We start from the raw sequence: 20,106 nt of genomic DNA, 5'->3' as shown, positions 1-20,106 counted from the left end.
TCAAAGTGCAGTTATGCGGTTGTCTTTTGTCGAGATTAGATATCCGCACAGCGCTGTGGTTCATTACATCAAAATGATTTAAAATATGAAACGTGTAAAAAATATATATAATAATTTTTTTCAGTATTGCTCAGCAAATCTAACCATGTTTCAGGCATAACAAAACGTTATTATTTCATGATACACTGGTTTCATTCTTAACTGTGTGTATATCAGCAAGTCATGGCTGCAGAAAATAGGTGAGGTCAAATGTGTCGTGTTGCAATTTTTCTAGACGTTTTCCACAAGAATCAAAAAGTCAAGAAACATCTGCCATTTACTTGCATTCGTTTAATTTAGGATATAGGTAAATGCATTTTCCTTGCAGGAGGAACATTTTATGCACTTTATGTACGAAATAACTAAATAGTTATTTCGTACCTTTTAGCTCACTGCATCGTCAAAAGAAACCTTTGCGCAGGCGCTCAGGAAGAATGACCAATCACATGGTCAACAACCACCAATCGAATCTTCACGGAGCAAGACCCGCTTGCGGGGGCGTGTGTGTGCGCACATGAGCGAGAGTAACAGCACTCTCAGCAGGTAGAGAAGGTGCGAGGCAGGGACGACTGGGACTTCTCAGGAAAATGCCCAACAAGTCCAAAAAAGACAAGGTAAGTGCTATCTATCTATCTATCTATCTATCTATCTATCTATCTATCTATCTATCTATCTATCTATCTATCTATCTATCTATCTATCTATCTATCTATCTATTTATCTATCTATCTATTTATATATCTATCTATCTATTCTCTGTCTGTCTGACATGTGCAACTAACTAATTACACTGTTTTAAAATATCAGGAAAAGTCTGGGAGGTCTACCAAATCTGGGAACAAAAAAGAGAAAAAAAACTCTGAGAATGAGGTATGAAGATCATTTTCACTTTATAATCTACATTATAATTGTGCTACTCTTTTTATTACAATGTAATCCATGAATTCTTCCACCTTCCATACGATCTGCCATGAAGGCCTTGTATGCTGTGCTTTTGTGCAGAGAATATTGTTACAGTACAGTATTGTACCTCAGTTTAGAAGACCAGAAATAGTGCTGAAGAAGATCCTCTTTATTGTTTTGAAGCCAACCTTCTTAAGGAGATTAGGGAAAGCTGACATCAACTGAGTTTCCAGATACATGTTACATAAATGAACAAAGAGGTACATTACATTTACATGCTACTGAATAGTTCAGTACATGCCTTTAATAAAACACGTTGCTTTATATAACGCCAATGGTTTACATGCTTTTGTAAAACGATTATTGAATTCTTATCAGTTTTTTGTGTCAGCTATAAACATAGGTACACAGGTCTGGTCACACACATACAGGTCTGCTGGCATTTAAACATATACAAGACAGAGACTGCTTCGATTGGTTAATGGGAAAACACCTGATCTTATTCCCGGGTGAACATGACCCTGGACCACATCTCGTGCCTCGAAGCTCGATAAGCCCATTGGGTAACTGTGATCTCCAACTTCCTCAGGCAGAAACTTCAGGTGGTAATGAGAACCCTGCATCTCTGACACTTGTTTCCACAGAGCTCAAATAATTCGGCCAGTGGCAAAGCACCACCGACCACCCAGTTGATGAGGATGAAGCCACCATCATCAAACATGGCTCTGAAGAAACAGCGGCGAATAAGTGCCTCCTGCTTTCCTATTAGTAACAACAGAGAGCTCCAGAAACTGTCCGGATTCAAAGGTAGTCGTCCCTGTAACATCCGAACCTCAGCACCTCAATCTCCCCTTTGCTGTATGTGCACTGAGTCTCACCTCTTCCAAGGTCAGGGGCATTGTATTCACATGTCAGCCATTTTCAGTGGCAGATGAGCGTATATAAATGACCTGAGAGTGCACGTTCTGACTCGCAGTGACAAATCCAAGCCTTGTATTAAGTATTCATGGCTCTTGTGGATGCTCGTCCTTTTGAACGGCAAGAGGACAGCAGTCTGCATAATTTATGGTGTAGCGGATGCCCGTGAACGCTTACCCTGAATCCTGCTGATGAGTATCCCATGGCTTATCTTGAGGATGTGAGTAAACCTGTGGGTCCCAAAAATGGAAAGGCACTAGTTGTTTTACTGCCGGGATCTATAAAAAATTGTTTTGTGTTTGCTTGCCCCAAAATCAAAAGAGCCTCAGTGGTGTGGGGAGTGGGCAGTGGTGGCCTAGCGGTTAACGAAGCGGCCCCGTAATCAGAAGGGTGCCGGTTCGAGTCCCGATCCACCTTCCCCACACACTGCTCCCCAGGCGCCTATCATGGATGCCCACTGCTCACTAAGGGTGTTGGTTAAAAGCAGATTTTGTTGTGTGCATTGTGTGCTGTGCTGCAGTGTTTCACAAGGACAATCACTTCACTTTCACTTATTTTTTAACATTTCTCAGTCATTTGAGACTTCAGTGTCTTAAGCTTGTGGTCTGATGTTAACGTTGTAAAGTTTAGTATTTCGTTTTTTTACGGCAGCTTCAGGAAGTAAGCTAGTATTGTAGGCAGTGATTTCTCAGACCTCTGCCAGTCTTTGTGGTCATCTTTGCAGTGAGATGTAAATGGAGGTGGGAGTCACTTGACCATGTCTGAACATGAAATGTTCTGTGGTCATCCACAAATCACAAACAAGGCATGATGCAAGACCATTATGGGGTCAGGGACCCTGCAAAGATGGCCAACTAAAGTTGGCTTTAAAAAGCTGTTTGCCATTCTGCAGGATTGTTTTGGCAAAGGTGAGATGTTCATACCAGTTTGCTGATTTTGATTACATAGTTACATAGTTATATACACTTAAGTGATAATAACTGGTTAGAAACAGAAACTGAATATCCCCCAAATTCCTGTATGTCTCCTTCTCATTCTTTTGTGTTTTCTGTCACAAAGGACTCGGCCGTTAATGATGCTTATGATGTATTGACACACACACACACACACACACACATACCCATCAAACATACCCATCAATACATCATTGCTTTAACACACACTCTCACATACACAGGTGGTAGTAGCCTAGTGGGTAACATACTCGCCTATGAACCAGAAGACCCAGTTTCAAATCCCACTTACTGCCATTGTGTCCCTGAGCAAGACACTTAACCCTAAGTTGCTCCAGGGGGACTGTCCCTATAACTACTAATTATAAGTCGGTCTGGATAAGGGTGTCTGATAAATGCCGTAACATGTAAATGTAAATAAAAGCACTCAAAGCACTCAATATACAGTACAGGCCAAAAGTTTGGACACACCTTCTCATTCAATGTATTTTCTTTATTTTCATGAGCATTTTCATTGGTAGATTCTCACTGAAGGTATCAAAACTACACATGTGGAGTTATGTACTTAACAAAAAGTGGAGACCTGGTCTCCACAGTCACCGGACCTGAACCCAATAGAGATGGTTTGGGGTGAGCTGGGCCGCAGAGTGAAGGCAAAGGGGCCAACAAGTGTTAAACACCTCTGGGAACTCCTTCAGGACTGTTGGAATACCATTTCAGGTGACGACCTCTTGAAGCTCATCGAGAGAATGGCAAGAGTGTGCAAAGCAGTAATCAGAGCAAATGGTGGATATTTTGAATAAACTAGAATATAAAACCTTTTTTGTAAAGTACATAACTCCACATGTGTCCACATGTGTTCATAGTTTTGATGCCTTCAGTGAGAATCCAGTTGTCCAAGGGTTTGTGTTAGGGTGTTCTTGATTTGTCCACTACTGGCCATGAAACGGCTTTTAGTGGCATGGAAAAAGAGACAAGTGTAACTCAAAAACGATTTATCAAAAAGTCAGGAACTGGCAATATATAGGGGGAAAATGCTGTTTGTATTTAATTCACCCTGTATTGCATGGTGACTGTCTTATAAAACCAGTAGTCTGCTGCCATCTTCTGGTAACAAATTTAACACAGAGCTCCACAAGCTGCAATGGGGTCTGCATTGATAGTCTGACAACTTTAAGGTTGATATCAACAACCATAGAAAATGAATTACCATAACATACATGCAGAGATTTCCTGCAAATTGCTTTAAAATGTAATCTTAGAAAAAAAAATTATGATTGTTGTTGCTACTACTTTTGGTACTGTACACATAGATAGTGTCATATATCGTGCAATTTCTAATGTCTAATCTAAATTAGATATGTAATAGAGTAATGAACTGATGATGAATAAAAGAGTTCTCTTCACTCGGAACACTGATGTCTGTCCCCGGATGAGTCTGTGTTGTTGCCATGGATGTGGAATGCACTGGCTCTTGTTAGTCAGGGTTAAGCTCTGACAGGCCTACACATGGGTTATACGACTTTGCATCTGTGAGAAGCAAGCGGGAATTTTATGGGTCCAACTGACTATTTAAAATGTTATTATACACAGACATAATCTAATAGATTTTTAAAAAGATTATAGTTAATAAATCCAATCTATAAATCTAATAAGAAGCCCCAATACAATAGTGAGGCATTGAAATAATATGAACCATTTAAAAGTACTTAATAAATTACTTAGTACATTTCTAAAATAGGTGCTTCACTTGCATTCTGCCTGCCTCAGACTTTACCCCTTGCCTGTAGAGTATAATAATAGTATTTTGTGACAAGGGTGTGGCAATGTATCTTTTGTGGAGCTTCAAATGTCTTTCATCTGAGGTCGTGACATTTCACGTTTGATCACTGCGCAGTGTTTCGATACAGTCTCAGCCGTAGGTGGTTGATAGTGGGTCGACAGTGATGTTCAGTTGAATAAAAAGTTGGCGTGGGCTTCAGTCGGGACCAGCTGATGCTCATGCACAGCTAAAGAAGTTCGTGCCTTCCTGCGGTTAGATGCAGCACCTCCGAACCTTGAGGTGCTCTTTGCTGGCCGCCCCGGTTGCGCTCTTGTTTCCTGTGTGTGTGGCTTGCCTCTGCTTGCTGAGGCAGCATGCGTTCGACATGCTTGCTGACTGACTCAAGTGGAGGTATGTCACGTTATTTACTTAACTTCTGAAGGCACCAAACACAATGAATGGTATAGTGTGTAGAGCCTTATTCCCTTCGTTAGTGACTAAACTACTTTCTAATAATTTATAACATTTTTAGATATGTAGACACGAATGAAGCTTTTTTTGGAAATGTATTCAGAAAATCGTGCTCTTTCCTATGTAGTTATGACATATTCTATATTGTGACGGCAACGGTCGTGAGAAGTTCACTGGAATCGTGTGGGTGTAATAATAATGACACTGCCTTTGTGGTGATATTTAACATTCTGCTGCTGTTTTAAATGAATGGGTGTGCGACAACAGACATTCGGGGGTTTTGCGACAAGCGGAACTTTTTACGACAGCTTTAAATTCTGCGCGATAGTGCGTCCCAAACCTGGGCGGAAATGATCAGAACAGGCTTCGCCGCTGTTCTGGCAACATTCAGACAGTGACTGAACCAAAACGCAAAAAAACGTTCCTACAACAAGGATAACTGTCGTCCATGTTATGCCGCTGGAAATGTGATACTGAAGGCTCACGGTGGTGCACGTGACACGCGCTGACGCTAATTCACGAGTTCGTTACTTTTGGAAAGCGGGTAACGTCGCATCGCTGTGTCGCCCTTTAAGAATATGTGATATTTGTGTTTTGACAGCGTCGATTGAATGACGAAAGGGCCTAATGCGAAACTGGGTCCGCCCCCCTCGGCGTTCTCAGCCAATAGCTCCTCCCCTCCGCTCACAGCCTGGTGACGCAGGCTTGTCTGGCGGCTCTGAGCCAATGAAATCCTTCCCTGGCGCTGACCTCACAAACCAGCCCTTTCCCTCCAGCAGCAGCGGAGAAGCTTCATTTTACGATCTGCTTTTGTGCTAAAATGGAGACTGGTTTCTTGCCTTAAGTGGATTGCCTTCCTGGTCGCGTATACATGTTGACATGCAATAAAGCTGGAAGCAGGATGGTTGTAGATGCACCAAATTCTAACGGGCCTTTCCAGCCAGTGGCCCTTATGCACTTCAGAGGTAGGCTGAGCACTTTTCGTCTTTTTTCCCCCCTCCATTCCTGCTCTGCTAAAGAGGACACATCCCCTTGCCTTTCCCCACTAGTGCTTCGTGTTTACCTCCGACGACCAGTAAGCGATTTGACACCAGGCGTTTGCCCCTTTTGTCGTGGCTGTTGGCGGTTTCTTAGGCTGCCGGTTCGGCGAATAAATTGGTAACAGTGTGGGCTAATGTAACGCTCGAGCGTTGCATGCAAAGCAACGGAGAACCGAGGGGTTGGAGGGGAGGGGGGTGCGAGTTTTACTACCCACTGCCCATCCCCCAGTCAGCTTAGTGATGTCAAAGGAAGTGAGATCACAGACTTGGATAAGATGGTATGAGTGGAAGAGGGTCTCTCTCTCTCTCTCTGTCTCTCTCTCTCTCTCTGTGTGTTTGTTGTGGATTGGGGTGACTCGAACCCCACGCAGGCGAAGGGTGGCTGGTGTCTTTCCCTCCATCCCTCGGTCTCTCCGTTTGGCTGGTGATTTTCTTTCGGTGACATGTCCCCACCCGTCTCAGCCCGCCGCCAAACCTGGGGACGGATGGGAGAAGACGGACATGGAGGTCGCTGGTTGCGCCTTGGGGAACCTGCTTCTCTGTCAGGGGCTGAGGGCCGCCTAAGAGAACATGAACTGGCTGATTTATTAAAGCTGTCGACTGTTTGATTGACCCGTTATTGACCGGGCGTGACAACCCGTAACCCTCAGAAACCTTTTTAGAAGGTGAACTAGGACACGAGGGGGAAATCTTGAATTTAGATCATGTGCATTTGTTTAACTTGCACCAAAAGTAATGCATAGATCTTGAAATCTAGGCATAGGCCTAATGTGCATAAAGTAAACGGTTCTATACTTTTGGTTTACATCCTGTTTCCTTCTCCGGCCTCACCCCTCCCCGCTTATTTCAGGCGTGCACAGGAACATTAGCAGAATGCTTGTTATTTAATTCTGGGCGTAGCCAGCATGGAACCTAAGGTGCTGCTCCCCCTTTGGCCCAAAGTTCAAATGGTGATGGATGGCAAGCCTGCATCAGCCTAGACACGTAGCTCCTAACCATCTAGCCCAAAGGGTCAAACCGACTGCTCTTTAGACTCTGAGTTACTTCATGGATGGGGAGGGGACTGTCCCTGTAATTAATGACACAAGTTATTATGGATGCGAGCGAGACAAATGTGAAACGTGTAAGCCTGCGTTCACAGACAAATTCCCAGACAACGAAAGCTCCTGTGTGTGCCTTGTTGTCTTTTGTGTTTCTCTAAGACCCGAGTCCCCTTAAACTAAAAAGCCCCCCCCCACTCCCTGCTGCGTGTCTCAGTTGTCCCCTGGTGTGTAATGGCCTTTCTTTAAAATCCACTAAAATTAGGGCAAGTGCTGCACGTATTATTTCCTGGACTGCATTTGGTGGCGCCTTAAAAGGCGTAGTCCTTCAGGTTACTGCATGCAGGAATTTTCTCCTTGTAAAATATGGCTATATGTTAAGAGTTATATAAATTTAATGCAAATGTGATAAAAAAAAAAACAGCTTAATCAGTTATTAAAATAAATAATTATAGTAATCAGGTTGCAGGTTTGGACTCTGTGTGTACCGTAGGCCTTTTAGTTGTTAATTAGGATTGTGAAGGGTTTTTAATACACAACCAAAAAAAAAAAAACCTTTCAATCAGTAGGCAGGTTAGACCTGGCTGGGCTCATACGCTCACATCGATAATGCCCGGCAGCAGAAAAGCAACTGTCGTCGGCAATGCGAGTCATTGCCGATGGCTGAAATAGCTCGGCAGCTGAAAATGTATTGATATTGTGCAGCTAGTCAGAACGTAGTCATCTATTGGATTTGAAGACTGGGCCCAATGTAGGTCACCCTTCTATATGACTGTGACATGTCTGGAAAGGCAGCATCATAACCGATGAGCTGTGAGGGGGGAAATTATCTATGAAAGCAGAATAATAAGGTTATTATATGCTATAAAATATAGTGTACACACACATTCTGTCACTAGAAGACTCGATTTTGTGCCAGCCTTGTCACCCTTTTAAGCAAATGGATTATTTTTGGTTGTTCTGCATGTGACCGTAGCATACTCAGTTAAATCATGTGGTTTCTGCTTGACTTCTCACCTCTTTGATTTCCCACAGATACAAACATAACTCCTAATACATGTGAGCAAAATTTTGGTTTGCATCTCCAGATGTTCTTTGCATTTGTTTAGGACAAGCTTTGTTTTGTCTAGGACTATTACATCCACTTGACTTCAGGTCATCTCTATGGAAACATTAAAGTGTCACTCCATAAGGTTTTGGCTGACAGAAAAAGGTTAGGAGCTCAACAAACACAAAATTAGTCCATATATTATATTTCTGATCACCTTTACCCATTGACTTGTTGTCTTGTATGATACCGCAAATGCTGTTTTTTTTCTGGCCATGTTCAGTTCTGTCAGCACAACCCTTGTTAGCCTTGTTATCCAAACCGTGTCCCCTGTCAACTGCACCTTACCTGACATATGGGCCTGTGCTGTGCCTGTTGCCTAGTTACAGCAATGGCCTGATAAGGCAGCACTCTGCGTCTAAACAGCCATGTGAGCAGAATCTCCCTCTCTATCTCTCCCTGCCACCCCACTCTGTATCTTTATTACTGCTCATGTTCTCCCAGTGAGGTCTAAGTCTCCTCTTCCTCCCCTAAACTCAGATGTAGCCCCGGCGGAGCAGGAGAAACTGTTCATCCAGAAGCTGCGGCAGTGCTGCGTGCTCTTTGACTTCGTCTCCGACCCCCTGAGTGACCTCAAATGGAAGGAAGTGAAGCGGGCAGCGCTGAGTGAGATGGTGGAGTACATCACTCACAACCGTAATGTCATCACTGAACCAATCTACCCCGAGGTGGTGCACATGGTGAGTTCAGGGGGATTGGGTGGATTCGAGCACTTGTCTAAGCCAAAATCAGATGGCAAAATTTGTTTTTGCAAATGCTTTCAGAAATATTAATAAATGATAAAGAACCTAGATCTTTTGGTCACCAACTGAACATGGAAAGGATTTTCGGACTCGATTAAACATTATGATTGAGTTATTATTATGGTTCTTCGCTTGGCTGGAGGACCCAGCAAGTTTGAGAGAACTGAATACTGTGTCGACAACATCCCCCAAGTGATATTCTTATTGTGGTTGGTTTCCTGCTGAACATCTATGAACTTTTTTCACTAAAGCCTTCAGCTAATGTTGCTTAATTTTTATACCATTTAGAAAAATGCAAAAAGTGGGGATACTCAAGGAACGATACGGTTCCAGACTCAATCGCCTGTTGGTAGGGCCCTGTCAGGCCCATGTATATTTTAAAAAAAAAAAAAAAAAAGAAGAGGAGGGAAATTACACTTATTCTGGGTGTGGCTCGACTTAACCAGTCAACTAAATTTATATAAATTAATTTGATTGGCGGATGCTTGTGCTGGCACTTGACAAGTTGAACATTTTAAACCACACAAGCCAACAAAGCAACACAAAGACCCACAAAGTGTGGCATCACTCTGCACCTGAACGAGATGTTCACCTAAGCTGAAGTTTACAAAGTCCAGCCACAGCATTACACCTACTGGTAAAATAAATTACAATGATGTTACAGTGACAACTTTCAAGGGGTGCATGTATTAGGCAGCAGACAGACAGTCAGCTCAGAGGTTGATCTGTTGGAAGCAGGTACAGTTACTAAAAATGTAAAAGCTGGTCATGATGGAAAGGCACACAATGCATCACAGTTTGTGATGAGAGTGACCATGATGACCTGGAGGTCTTCTTTCAGCACCACAACTGCACCTTTTAAATCATGTGGACGGCTGTGTGTGTTGTGAATGTGGTGTCATTGTGCATGTGTTTTTTTTTTTGGGTCATAATCCAAAAGGAGATTTTGCTGTGGCTTCATCTTCAAGATTAATTTTAGGACTGTTTGCATTTTTTTTCTGCTGCCGACTTCGTCCCCTCTCTCATGTGAGAGTCCCTGCCTGAACTAGTCTACACCCCCCCCGGGTGTGTGTATGTACTTCTTGTGTTTTAACCAACCCAGAGGGCTTAAAATGGGGAGAATTTGCTGTAAGAAGGGGAGGCATTATCTCCGGCCCATCTCTGCTTGGTCATATGAGCTGCTGTTTTGAACCCTGTTCTAAATTTGACTACAGCGGCGGCTTGCAGCTCAGTGCGCTTTTTGATGTTGGGATGCGAGATTAGTGGTCGACGGGGTTACACCCCTGGCTACTGCTGAGGCCAGTGTGATTTATCGCTTTGTGAGTTAAACACTCATCAAAGCTCTCTGCATCCTTGCGTAATGCAATTTATCTGATCAGCCTGGAGGGAACAGCTTTTTAATTGGTGAACAGTAAAAGTGATTTTATTTAGGTGCCAAATTCAAATGCATAGAAATATCCCAGACAATGTTGTATTTATGTCTTCCCTTTTAGGGTTAGGCCCTCTTTGATGTTTCACTTTAATCATCAATGCCTCTGTATTTGTTAGAGATGCTAATAGAAGCAGTATAATAAGCACTTGGTTCTTACTCTCTCGTTTAGAGAGAGAGAACCCTGTTTTCTGATGCAGGGTTCCTCAGGGTTCCAGTGTTCCTCTGGTTAAATCAGATTTTTTATTTTATTTCAATGCCCACTCACAATCTCCTTAGAAAGATATTCTCTTCAATGTATCAAACAATTCAAATTATTCTGAATAATGTTTCTTTCTTTTCCTGTGTCTGATGCAGTTTGCTATTAACATGTTTCGGACGTTACCACCCTCGTCCAATCCGACGGGTGCTGAGTTTGATCCAGAGGAGGATGAACCCACCCTTGAGGCAGCTTGGCCTCACCTTCAGGTATGAGATACTGAATAAATGTCCCCTGTACTCTGATCCATTTGGGTTATGTTGTACTGTAGTTGTAAAACTGTTTTGTCAATCATGCTCTGAGTTGGATTTGGTATGATGGATAAAAGCCCCAATAAAGAAAAAATATTTGACATTATTTTTTTATTATTATTATTTACAATCAGTGATTTTATATTAATATTACTTTATGTATAATAAAAAACGTCATTGGACTAAATCATATTTTCACACTGCAATATTTATGTTATGTAAGTACCAGGATCTCTTATTACAAAACTGTACAGATTGGCTCCGATAGAATACGTTTTAATAAATAAAAGCTACTGTCTTTTAGACAAGAATTCTGTAAAAATGGTTGTGAATCCATTTTTCTGTATTATCTGCTGGCAACTGCTGTTAACTGCTGTCCTCACCATTTCTCCCCTACAGCTTGTATATGAATTCTTCCTTAGATTTTTAGAGTCTCCTGACTTCCAGCCAAACATAGCAAAGAAATACATTGACCAGAAATTTGTGATGCAGGTAAGAGGTTTTCTTACCCACCATATCGTAAGTCCCGTGTGTGAAATGACTTTGAAATTATTGCCTTGCAGCTGTTAGAACTATTCGACAGTGAAGACCCACGGGAAAGAGATTTTCTAAAGACAACGTTGCACCGTATCTATGGAAAGTTCCTTGGACTGAGGGCATATATTCGGAAACAGATTAATAATATATTTTATAGGTGAGTGCTCCAAATAAAAATTGACATCCTGTCCAATCAAGGAGACATGTTTTTAAAAATGTACGTTTGATCTATTACAATAGGTTCATTTATGAGACCGAACACCATAATGGAATAGCTGAATTGTTGGAAATTCTCGGAAGGTGGTATTATTATTATTATTATTATTATTATTATTGCTGTATCAGTTGAATTTATTTGTTAATATCTGCCTATGCTTTTCCATACTTTAGTATAATCAATGGGTTTGCCTTACCATTAAAAGAAGAGCACAAGATTTTCCTGTTGAAGGTGCTTCTGCCTTTGCACAAAGTCAAGTCCCTCAGTGTCTACCACCCACAGGTATTTTTCTGACTCACTGGCTCAGAAATGTTTTTTCTTCCATGTTATTAGTCAAGGAGTCTTGTTCTGCCAGCGGAACAACAGAAGCAAGAGTCTTATTTGTGTTCACAAAGGTACTGCTCAGAAACTGTGTTTCTATGGTGACAAGGGTCTCTGTCAGTAGTCTAGGCCTTAGACTAAAGGACATAATGACATAATATTTTCATAATATTATGCAAAGAACCATTTATGTTTGTTTTACACATACTTCCAACACTTCCTTAAAAATGTGCTGCGACTGTCCCATGATAGTCTCATGGTTACTTTGACCCTCAGGGCCTATTTTCTGTTATCATGTTAATTTGTAGTGTTTTTATTCTTATTCTTTTTCTCCCCTCACTTCAGCTGGCGTACTGCGTGGTTCAGTTTCTTGAGAAGGACAGCACACTCACTGAACCAGTAAGGATTTTAATGTCTTTAATATGCATACAGAATTTTAAAGAAAAAGCCTCATCTCCTCAGTGAGAACTGTATAATTAGACATGCTCCGATTTTTGAAAATAAATGAAAGATGTGCAGCCTTTAAAAAAATTGCTACAAAAAAACCTTTGAAATTGTGCATTGGGGTGAAAAGGAGGAGGTGCACATGATCGACATCATAACATATATTGTTTTCGGCAATTTTCAATTAAATTATTAATGTCCACAAGCAGAAAATAAATCCTGTAGCACACAGTCACCATGGACAATGCCGGACATCCTAGGGTTTCATGCAGACATGCTGATAAAAGGTCCTAAAGGAGCCAAATAAGTGGCTGCGGTGAGCGATCAGGACCCAATAATCAGGTCAACATTTGCCAGCTGGCTAAACCCTGTGGCACCTGGGCATCACAGAAATATTTAAAACTGATGAGTCTGACTGGTTTTCATTATTTCATAGTCTGTTGTAACACACACATGCACACATATTTAAACCTCCTGTTTCTGTTTCAGTAAATTACTTTTTGAACTTGATATGAAATTGATAATCAATAGCATCTGTTGTAATAATTACACTCCTGAATTTAATGCTACAAAATTCCTGTTTTTTTTTGCATAAGAATTGATGCAGGTTTGAAGGCAAAGTGTAGTAACAACATATAAGAATTTAAATTAGATTTTCATTTTGTGAATGTTTTACATGGTTAAAATTTTCAGAAAGCATTTTTAGTTTACAGCATTTTATTCGCATATGGCAAAAACATTTCCACAGTACTATTTATGTGGATCGATTTATTGGCCCTAACTTGTATCCTGTAGTATACGTCTCAGAGAAAAAGGACTTGGGACCAACATTACACACCAACATTTATAACTATATTTACTACATTTATACATACATATGTATTTGAATTTAATGGAATGTGCTGCTAGGTTAAATAACACACCTTTGGTCTATTTTGGTCTGAGATTACAATACAGCGTGCATGGTTTTAATTTTATTTTGTTTCATAATTTTATTTTGGTCCAACTCACCACATAAGTCATTTAATATGTAATGCAGAATCATCAATAACATTAAGGCCATCTGATGTACTAAGGGACGTATATTTTATAGAATGCCTTTCTAGCATGCCTTTCTCAGTCATTTCAGTTCATGACAAGCACGAATGTCAGCATGTAACTTTGTTTTTAATTGTTTAAATGTTACATGTAACACCAGGTTCCGGAGAAACTGAAATGAAATGATAATAAAGCTCAAATTCAGCTTCAACGAATGGTTTGTATTGCCAGGTGGTGATGGCCCTTCTCAAATACTGGCCAAAGACGCACAGCCCAAAGGAAGTAATGTTCCTCAATGAGCTGGAGGAGATCTTGGACGTGATTGAGCCATCAGAGTTTGTTAAGGTCATGGAGCCCCTATTCCGACAGCTTGCCAAGTGTGTATCCAGTCCACACTTCCAAGTGAGTGTGCCCTAGTTTTCATACCTTGCTTTGAAGGCCCAGTAGTTTCTTAGTTTTTTTTTCTGCTATTAGCAGTAACATTTTGTTTACACAAGTTTTGCATGCCACTGAAATATCTTTTAAAAATTATTATTCAATTATTACTGTCCATAAATGATTCAACATTTATTATATAATTAGTATAAAAATATTTCACTAACCTGTATTTGTATTACAATATGAATGTCATATTATGATGTTAAAATGTCATCTTCACAGCTGTTATGCACAGTCAGGTCTTTTCAACGCATTGTGGCTTTTTCCAGATTTTGACCCATCAGAGCACTGTTATATATGATCCCTCCGTGGTTAGCTGACTCCCCACTGTGTGTTTCAGGTTGCTGAGAGAGCACTGTACTACTGGAACAACGAGTACATCATGAGTCTCATCAGTGACAATGCAGCCAAGATCCTGCCAATCATGTTTCCGGCTCTCTACCGCAATTCGAAGACCCACTGGAACAAGTAAAACCTTCATCCTTTTGTCAAACATCACTTTTTTTTTTTTTTTTTTTGGCAAGACTTCTAAAGTCTTCATCAAGTCTTGACTAGCATGCATATAATAACAAGCACATTAATTGTAGGTAATTAGAGGAACTGTACATTTAAATGAGCTGCAAAAACTATACCTTCTCTAAATTAGCTGAAAATGGCATCTGCTCTAAAAATGCTGACGCTGACATACTGTGTTACATCTCTGCACCATGTAATCTAAATAAAACAGGAATCCTAATGGCCTAATCTGGTAGTCTGACACTGAACAGCTCCTGCCAGCTCCAGGTGTCCTCTTTAACTCCTCCTTGTAACCCCTCTTAGGAGTAGAATTAGGCTAAAATCTGGCCATGAAATTACACTTTTAAGTATTTAATATCAGTTTTCATTTTCATCACTTCATTAAGAACCTTTGTGTTACATCCATTTCATCTTCTATATGAAATAATTACCTTTGCTAGTGTTATTACTTGGTCAACAATTCACTGGTTTCATTCTGTGCAGGACCATCCATGGCCTGATCTATAATGCTCTGAAACTCTTTATGGAGATGAACCAGAAGCTCTTTGATGACTGCACACAGCAGTTTAGGGCAGAGAAAAACAAGTGAGTGAATTTTTTTTCATGACCGACTCACCATGTGCATTGCACCCACTGTTGTTGGCTTCACTGTTTTGTTTGCTCTGCAGGGAAAAGGCAAAGTTGAAAGAGCGAGAAGAGGCTTGGATTAAGATTGAGAATCTTGCTAAATCAAACCCACAGGTGAGATTAAGCACACAAAGCACTTTTGAGTTTAGGCTGCTTTGTTGGGGGGAGTTGATGTGAGATCAGCTGCCTTGTTCCACATCCTTTTTCATAATTATGTAAAAGCTGATCTAAATCGAGATGGGCTGTCCTAGAGGGACCACAGGAGATTTTCTCAATTTGAGCCATGACACATGCACACTGCCATATGTGGTGATTTTCACCTAAAAAAGATTATTAATTGTGTTTTTTGTAGCCTTATAGCTGAAAATGCTTGGAAATGCATCTTCTGACTTTAGCTGCTTTGGACTGCAAAATACCAGCAAACCTTTTGAAAGCCATTTCTGAACTTTTCATAATCTCAGTTCTACTTGTCTTTCTGTCATCTCTCATTCATAGGAATGGTGACACCATCAGTACTCATGCATTGTTTTGATGTTTATTAACCTCCCTCTCTGCCTGCCTCTGTCTACATTTTCTTTCATTTTTAGGTAACTGTTATTATTTATTATTTTTTTCTTTCACTAGTTCCTTTTGTGTGTTGATTCTACTGACCACAGTAATCTAGTAGATATGGAGACTGATGGTCCTTTGATAGAAGATGTTCTGATGTTAAAAAAGACTATAACGGATGAAGCCATTCAGGTAAATATGAGTTTTGTCTGTCAACATCTGCAGTCACAAATGGGCATAACTATTCTGGATGGCCTGAAAAGATAATAATTATGTAAAAGTAGATCACTAAACATCTTAAGCTTTTGCTGTAAATTACATTTTCTTACTTTTTTTTTTTTTTTTTTTTTGCATGTTAGGTATTTTTGTTAGAACACGTCTGTGTGCATGATTTGCATGGTTGTCCTTTATTAACCTAGTGGTCTTTCATACTCTATACAGTTTCCCTAAATGGTCTCGAAGTCCTCACAGGCAGTGCTGACTTTCCAAATTCTTTTTGACTCTTTTTCAGTGACCTTTATTGTTGAATCCGGTCTGCTGTCTGCTTGCATCCTTCTTTATATTTGACAATGATGCCACCCAGAATGCACTGGACTGCGAAATGGGGGGGGTTGTTCATTTTATAAATATGTAAAATTTTCCATTATGGTCCGATGTTGCTCATCAAACATGAAAATAAAACACTTTTGAATACATGATTAAACAAGGAAGAGTGTTTCTTGCAGGTTGTAAATCAGGACACAGAGCACAGGTGTAGCAAGGAACCAGGTGGTCACCCCCAGGTGAAGGTGGCATCACAGTGACTGGACCATGGCATCGGGCTAAATTCTATATTGATTTTAGAATTGCAGTTTTTTCCATTACAAGAATACAATTTCACATACAAGCCATCAATTCAAAATAATTTTCATTATTGAACAAAGGAAGGAAATCTGATGATCGTTTTACGCACGTCAAACTTTAATGAAAGGAAAAGCTCAAAGCTAGAGAACTAAGGGAAGATTTAACCTTGAATAGCTGGATATATGAAACAACCACTTTGTATTATATCCAGATACAGAAAGACCAGCGAAAAGACCGGCCACTGGTGCGCCGGAAGTCGGAGCTGCCTCAGGACATGTACACCACGAGAGCCTTGGAGTCCCACCGCCGCGCAGAAGACATGTTGGTCACCCATGATGCCCACTAGCTCCCTACCGCGACTGACCTACCCACCACAGCCGGAGTTCAGCACATAGTCTCTGTTCCTTTCTCCAAAACGTTTGGCTCAGGTTTTTCTTTTGGGAGGGACAGGGGCTCTACTTAAAGAAAAAAAAAAATCTTTTTATACCCTCATCCTCCCCATTTCCACACTCACCTACACTGTTCCCTTCGGGGAGTCTGGGCGTCACCTGCCCTGCATTTGTCCTTTGATTTTGCAGTGCGCTGTGTTGAAGAACATGACAATGTAAGGGTCTGCCAGTCACATGTCATCAGGCTCTAAACAAGGACTGGCTAAAACAAGTGTAAACAGAACAGGGCGGTTCCATTTATTCCCCATCTGTTTTGTCAAAGGGAACACAGTAATACTAGTGCAAGAGTATGAGAGGATTTGTGTATTTGTTCACCCTGGTTCAAGTTTTTTTCTCCCTAGATAAATATTTTTTAACAGCTCGGGCCCTGAAACCATCAGTATGCCTTTCATCTTTTGCCATTAACTACCTTTCGTTGTAATATGGTAGTTCTGCCTGCTTGGAGAAGCTGCAAAAATGGAGAATTGCTTTAAAACAGTTGGGTTGTCTTTTTTTTTTTTTTTTCCTTTTGTGCCATAGCAGGATCTGCTTTTACCATTTTCATTTTAACCGTCCCACCAAATTGGCAATATTTCCACCGAATTCTGGTGAGATATTGACTGTTCAAACAATGGTACTGCTTCTGAGATCTATATATGTTTAGAACCTGGACTACATCTACATGAATTAATTCTGTGTACCTCTATTCAGCTTCTGAAGATCTGTAGTTCTCATCTTGAAAGGTTATTATTAGCACCGTGTTCCTGGCCACAGCCCGTTCTTCTCCTTCAAGGATGGTAGCCTTCTGGTTCCAGTTGGGGCATCTGCTTGCCCGACACTTGATCACTTGATTGCTAAATCCGAAAACGACTGACTGTACTTTGTCCTGACTTTTTGAGCATATCCCTGTGATGTTCTGCTCCTCGTGTCGATCTCGTTCCTGCACATCCTCTTTCAAGAGATCTCTGCACTCCATGTTTCTCATCCCAACCCAGCACTTTTGCAGCAGATGTGACAGGACTGTTATTTCCGTTACTCAGACGAGGAAGAAAAGGTTCTTGTTTTTTTGACATCGTAGTGCCTTTTAATGAACATGTAGGAAATTGCTACACTTGGTCGAGTTCATATTTACCACCCTTCTCCTGTGAGATGCCGTTATCTGTCTCCCTGACACAGGACGCAGGCACATTGATCTGGAAATATACTAGTGAAAGCTCAACGTGCCGGATTGTTCATATGTTTTGTTTTTACGTGAGAAGTTCCTGGCTGTCTCTTGAACTACCTAAAAGCACTTCCTGAAAACTTGAACAATTTCTTTTTAACCTCCAAATACATTGTTTGTGGTCCATTGTGAGTTTATATATGTTTAAGCCCCAGCATGTGCAAGAATCAGAGAGGTTTTGGGGGGGTTCATCCCTCCCAGTACAAGTGTCTTTCTGTACCATTGTTTGAACCCTTTTTTTTTTTTTTTTTTTTGGAAGTTTAGTTGATCTGATTTGTTTTTCCTCCTTTTGGTAAATGTCTATATGGATGTTGGCTTGGATGTTGTTTGGAGTAAAATGTACTACTATGTTAGGAGAAGAAAAAAAAAAGACCCCTAAAAAAGAAGAGCATTCACCAAATGGTTACTTAAGTCATGTTTATGTGTAGAATCCGTAGTTGCTTAGACATGTTTTAGTTTGGATGATGATGAACATGATTCTGATAAACTGTGCTCAGTTCATCTTGATTTAGGTAACATGGTGGAGTAGCAGAAAGTAGGAATAACATCTAGGTAACCATTTTTCTTCATTTGTAGTCTCTTCACTGTAAATGTTACAGGTCAAAAAATGCAGTGAAGATAATATAGGCCTTGGTTGTTGCAGCAGCTTGTTAATTTCATGCTTTTTCCTTTTTTGGGGTTATAACATAAGTGTCCTTTCATATTACCTGTATTATATGGCTTCGTTTAATATTGTACATAGAATATTCTTTGTTTTCTGTAGTGTCATATATTTAGTTTTTTTTTTTTTGTACATAATGGTTCTATGTACAGAGTACGACATGACTAGCAACTGCAGAACATTGGAATGTGGCACAAAACTTTTCTTTTTCTCTCTGTAACAGTCTACATCAAGAAAATAATTATATTTTTATCAGTTTGTAACTAAAAAAATAAATATCTGTTTGACCATTCTTATGTCTGTGGCAAGAAATATTCAGTAGCCTTTAACTGTGTGCATTTATCCAACTTAATGTTGTACTATATAGAATGAATAAAGATGATATGTGGATTTATATTTTCATCCTAAAGAAAAACTGCTGTTGTTGCTTTTTTTTTTCCTCCAAATACTTACACAATATAGAAAATATGGGTTTGAAGACATTTTATTATTGGCCGCCTCCGTTCTATGTGAACAAAACGTGTTCCCGTACCAGGGAGCACAAGTGCAGGATGTAGTTCATGCATATGAGAAATCATACAAAAATCTGACTTTTTTTTCAGACTAGATCAGTTTACACATCAGATCGGTGTATACCCAATGAACGCTGTCTTCTGCAAGTTTGGTGGAAGTAGCCTTATGGGTAACACATTTGTGTATGGACCAGAAGACCACAAAGTCACAGGTTCAAAACCCACTTAGCAGACTTGTGAGCAAGGCACTTAATCCTGAGTTGCTCCCGAGGGATTGTCCCTGTAACTACTGATTGTAAGGCACTTAATGGCGTGCATGTAAATGTAGATAAATATGTGGATGGATCATCTAGGATTAATAGAGTATCTAGAGGGATGTTAAGGGAAATGTTGTGTGAATTTGGTGTAAATAGATCTGTCATCTAGAACTCTAGAACATTGATATGTAATAGCTCGGACCTGTTTAGAAATGGACATAAGATTGACCTTCAAGGTCAAGTCAACACCTTGAACTTTGTCATGTTCCTCAAACCATTCCTGAGCAGCTGGATATTTGTGACTGAGTGCATTATCCTGCTGAAAGAGTTAAACATTATTGCCATGAAGAGCTATGAAGAACTGGTTGTAAGCTCAAAATATTGACCCAAAATTGCAGAATATTGTACAGACGATCACATTTTTCCTCTATATGTATTATTGTTCTGTGCACAAGATGGCGCTAGAAGCCTTTTAAAGATGAGATAAGACGATCCTTTATTTGTCCCACAAGTGGGACATTTACATTGTCACAGCAGAAAGTAGACAGTACAAGATAAGAACTGTTCAATATACAAATAA

The 20,106-nt window shown here is 40.3% G+C and overlaps 1 protein-coding gene across 5 annotated transcripts; it reads left to right on the top strand.

Annotated features, from left to right (window-relative positions):
- The first annotated feature begins 557 nt into the window (after positions 1-557).
- ppp2r5ca (protein phosphatase 2, regulatory subunit B', gamma a) lies at positions 558-18,455 on the top strand. Of its 5 annotated transcripts, XM_028978740.1 has the most exons (16): positions 558-653; positions 847-909; positions 1,587-1,749; positions 8,715-8,914; positions 10,764-10,874; positions 11,316-11,408; positions 11,480-11,610; positions 11,694-11,753; positions 11,844-11,952; positions 12,337-12,390; positions 13,705-13,875; positions 14,252-14,379; positions 14,911-15,012; positions 15,096-15,168; positions 15,679-15,795; positions 16,658-18,455. In XM_028978740.1, the coding sequence occupies exons 1-16, from the start codon at positions 627-629 to the stop codon at positions 16,790-16,792; spliced, it is 1,737 nt and encodes a 578-aa protein (XP_028834573.1). In that variant the 5' UTR covers positions 558-626; the 3' UTR covers positions 16,793-18,455. The 5 variants fall into 5 exon arrangements, with proteins under 5 accessions (XP_028834573.1, XP_028834589.1, XP_028834599.1 ...); XM_028978756.1 differs by lacking the exon at positions 15,679-15,795 and having other exon boundaries at positions 560-653; XM_028978766.1 differs by lacking the exons at positions 558-653; positions 847-909; positions 1,587-1,749 and adding an exon at positions 5,805-6,011.
- Positions 18,456-20,106: the final 1,651 nt, after the last annotated feature.

This window comes from Denticeps clupeoides, chromosome 1 (assembly GCF_900700375.1).
Source record: "Denticeps clupeoides chromosome 1, fDenClu1.1, whole genome shotgun sequence".
Lineage (NCBI taxonomy): Eukaryota > Metazoa > Chordata > Actinopteri > Clupeiformes > Denticipitidae > Denticeps > Denticeps clupeoides.
Note: the sequence above shows the minus strand (reverse complement) of the source record. Positions and strands in the feature narration are given on the sequence as shown.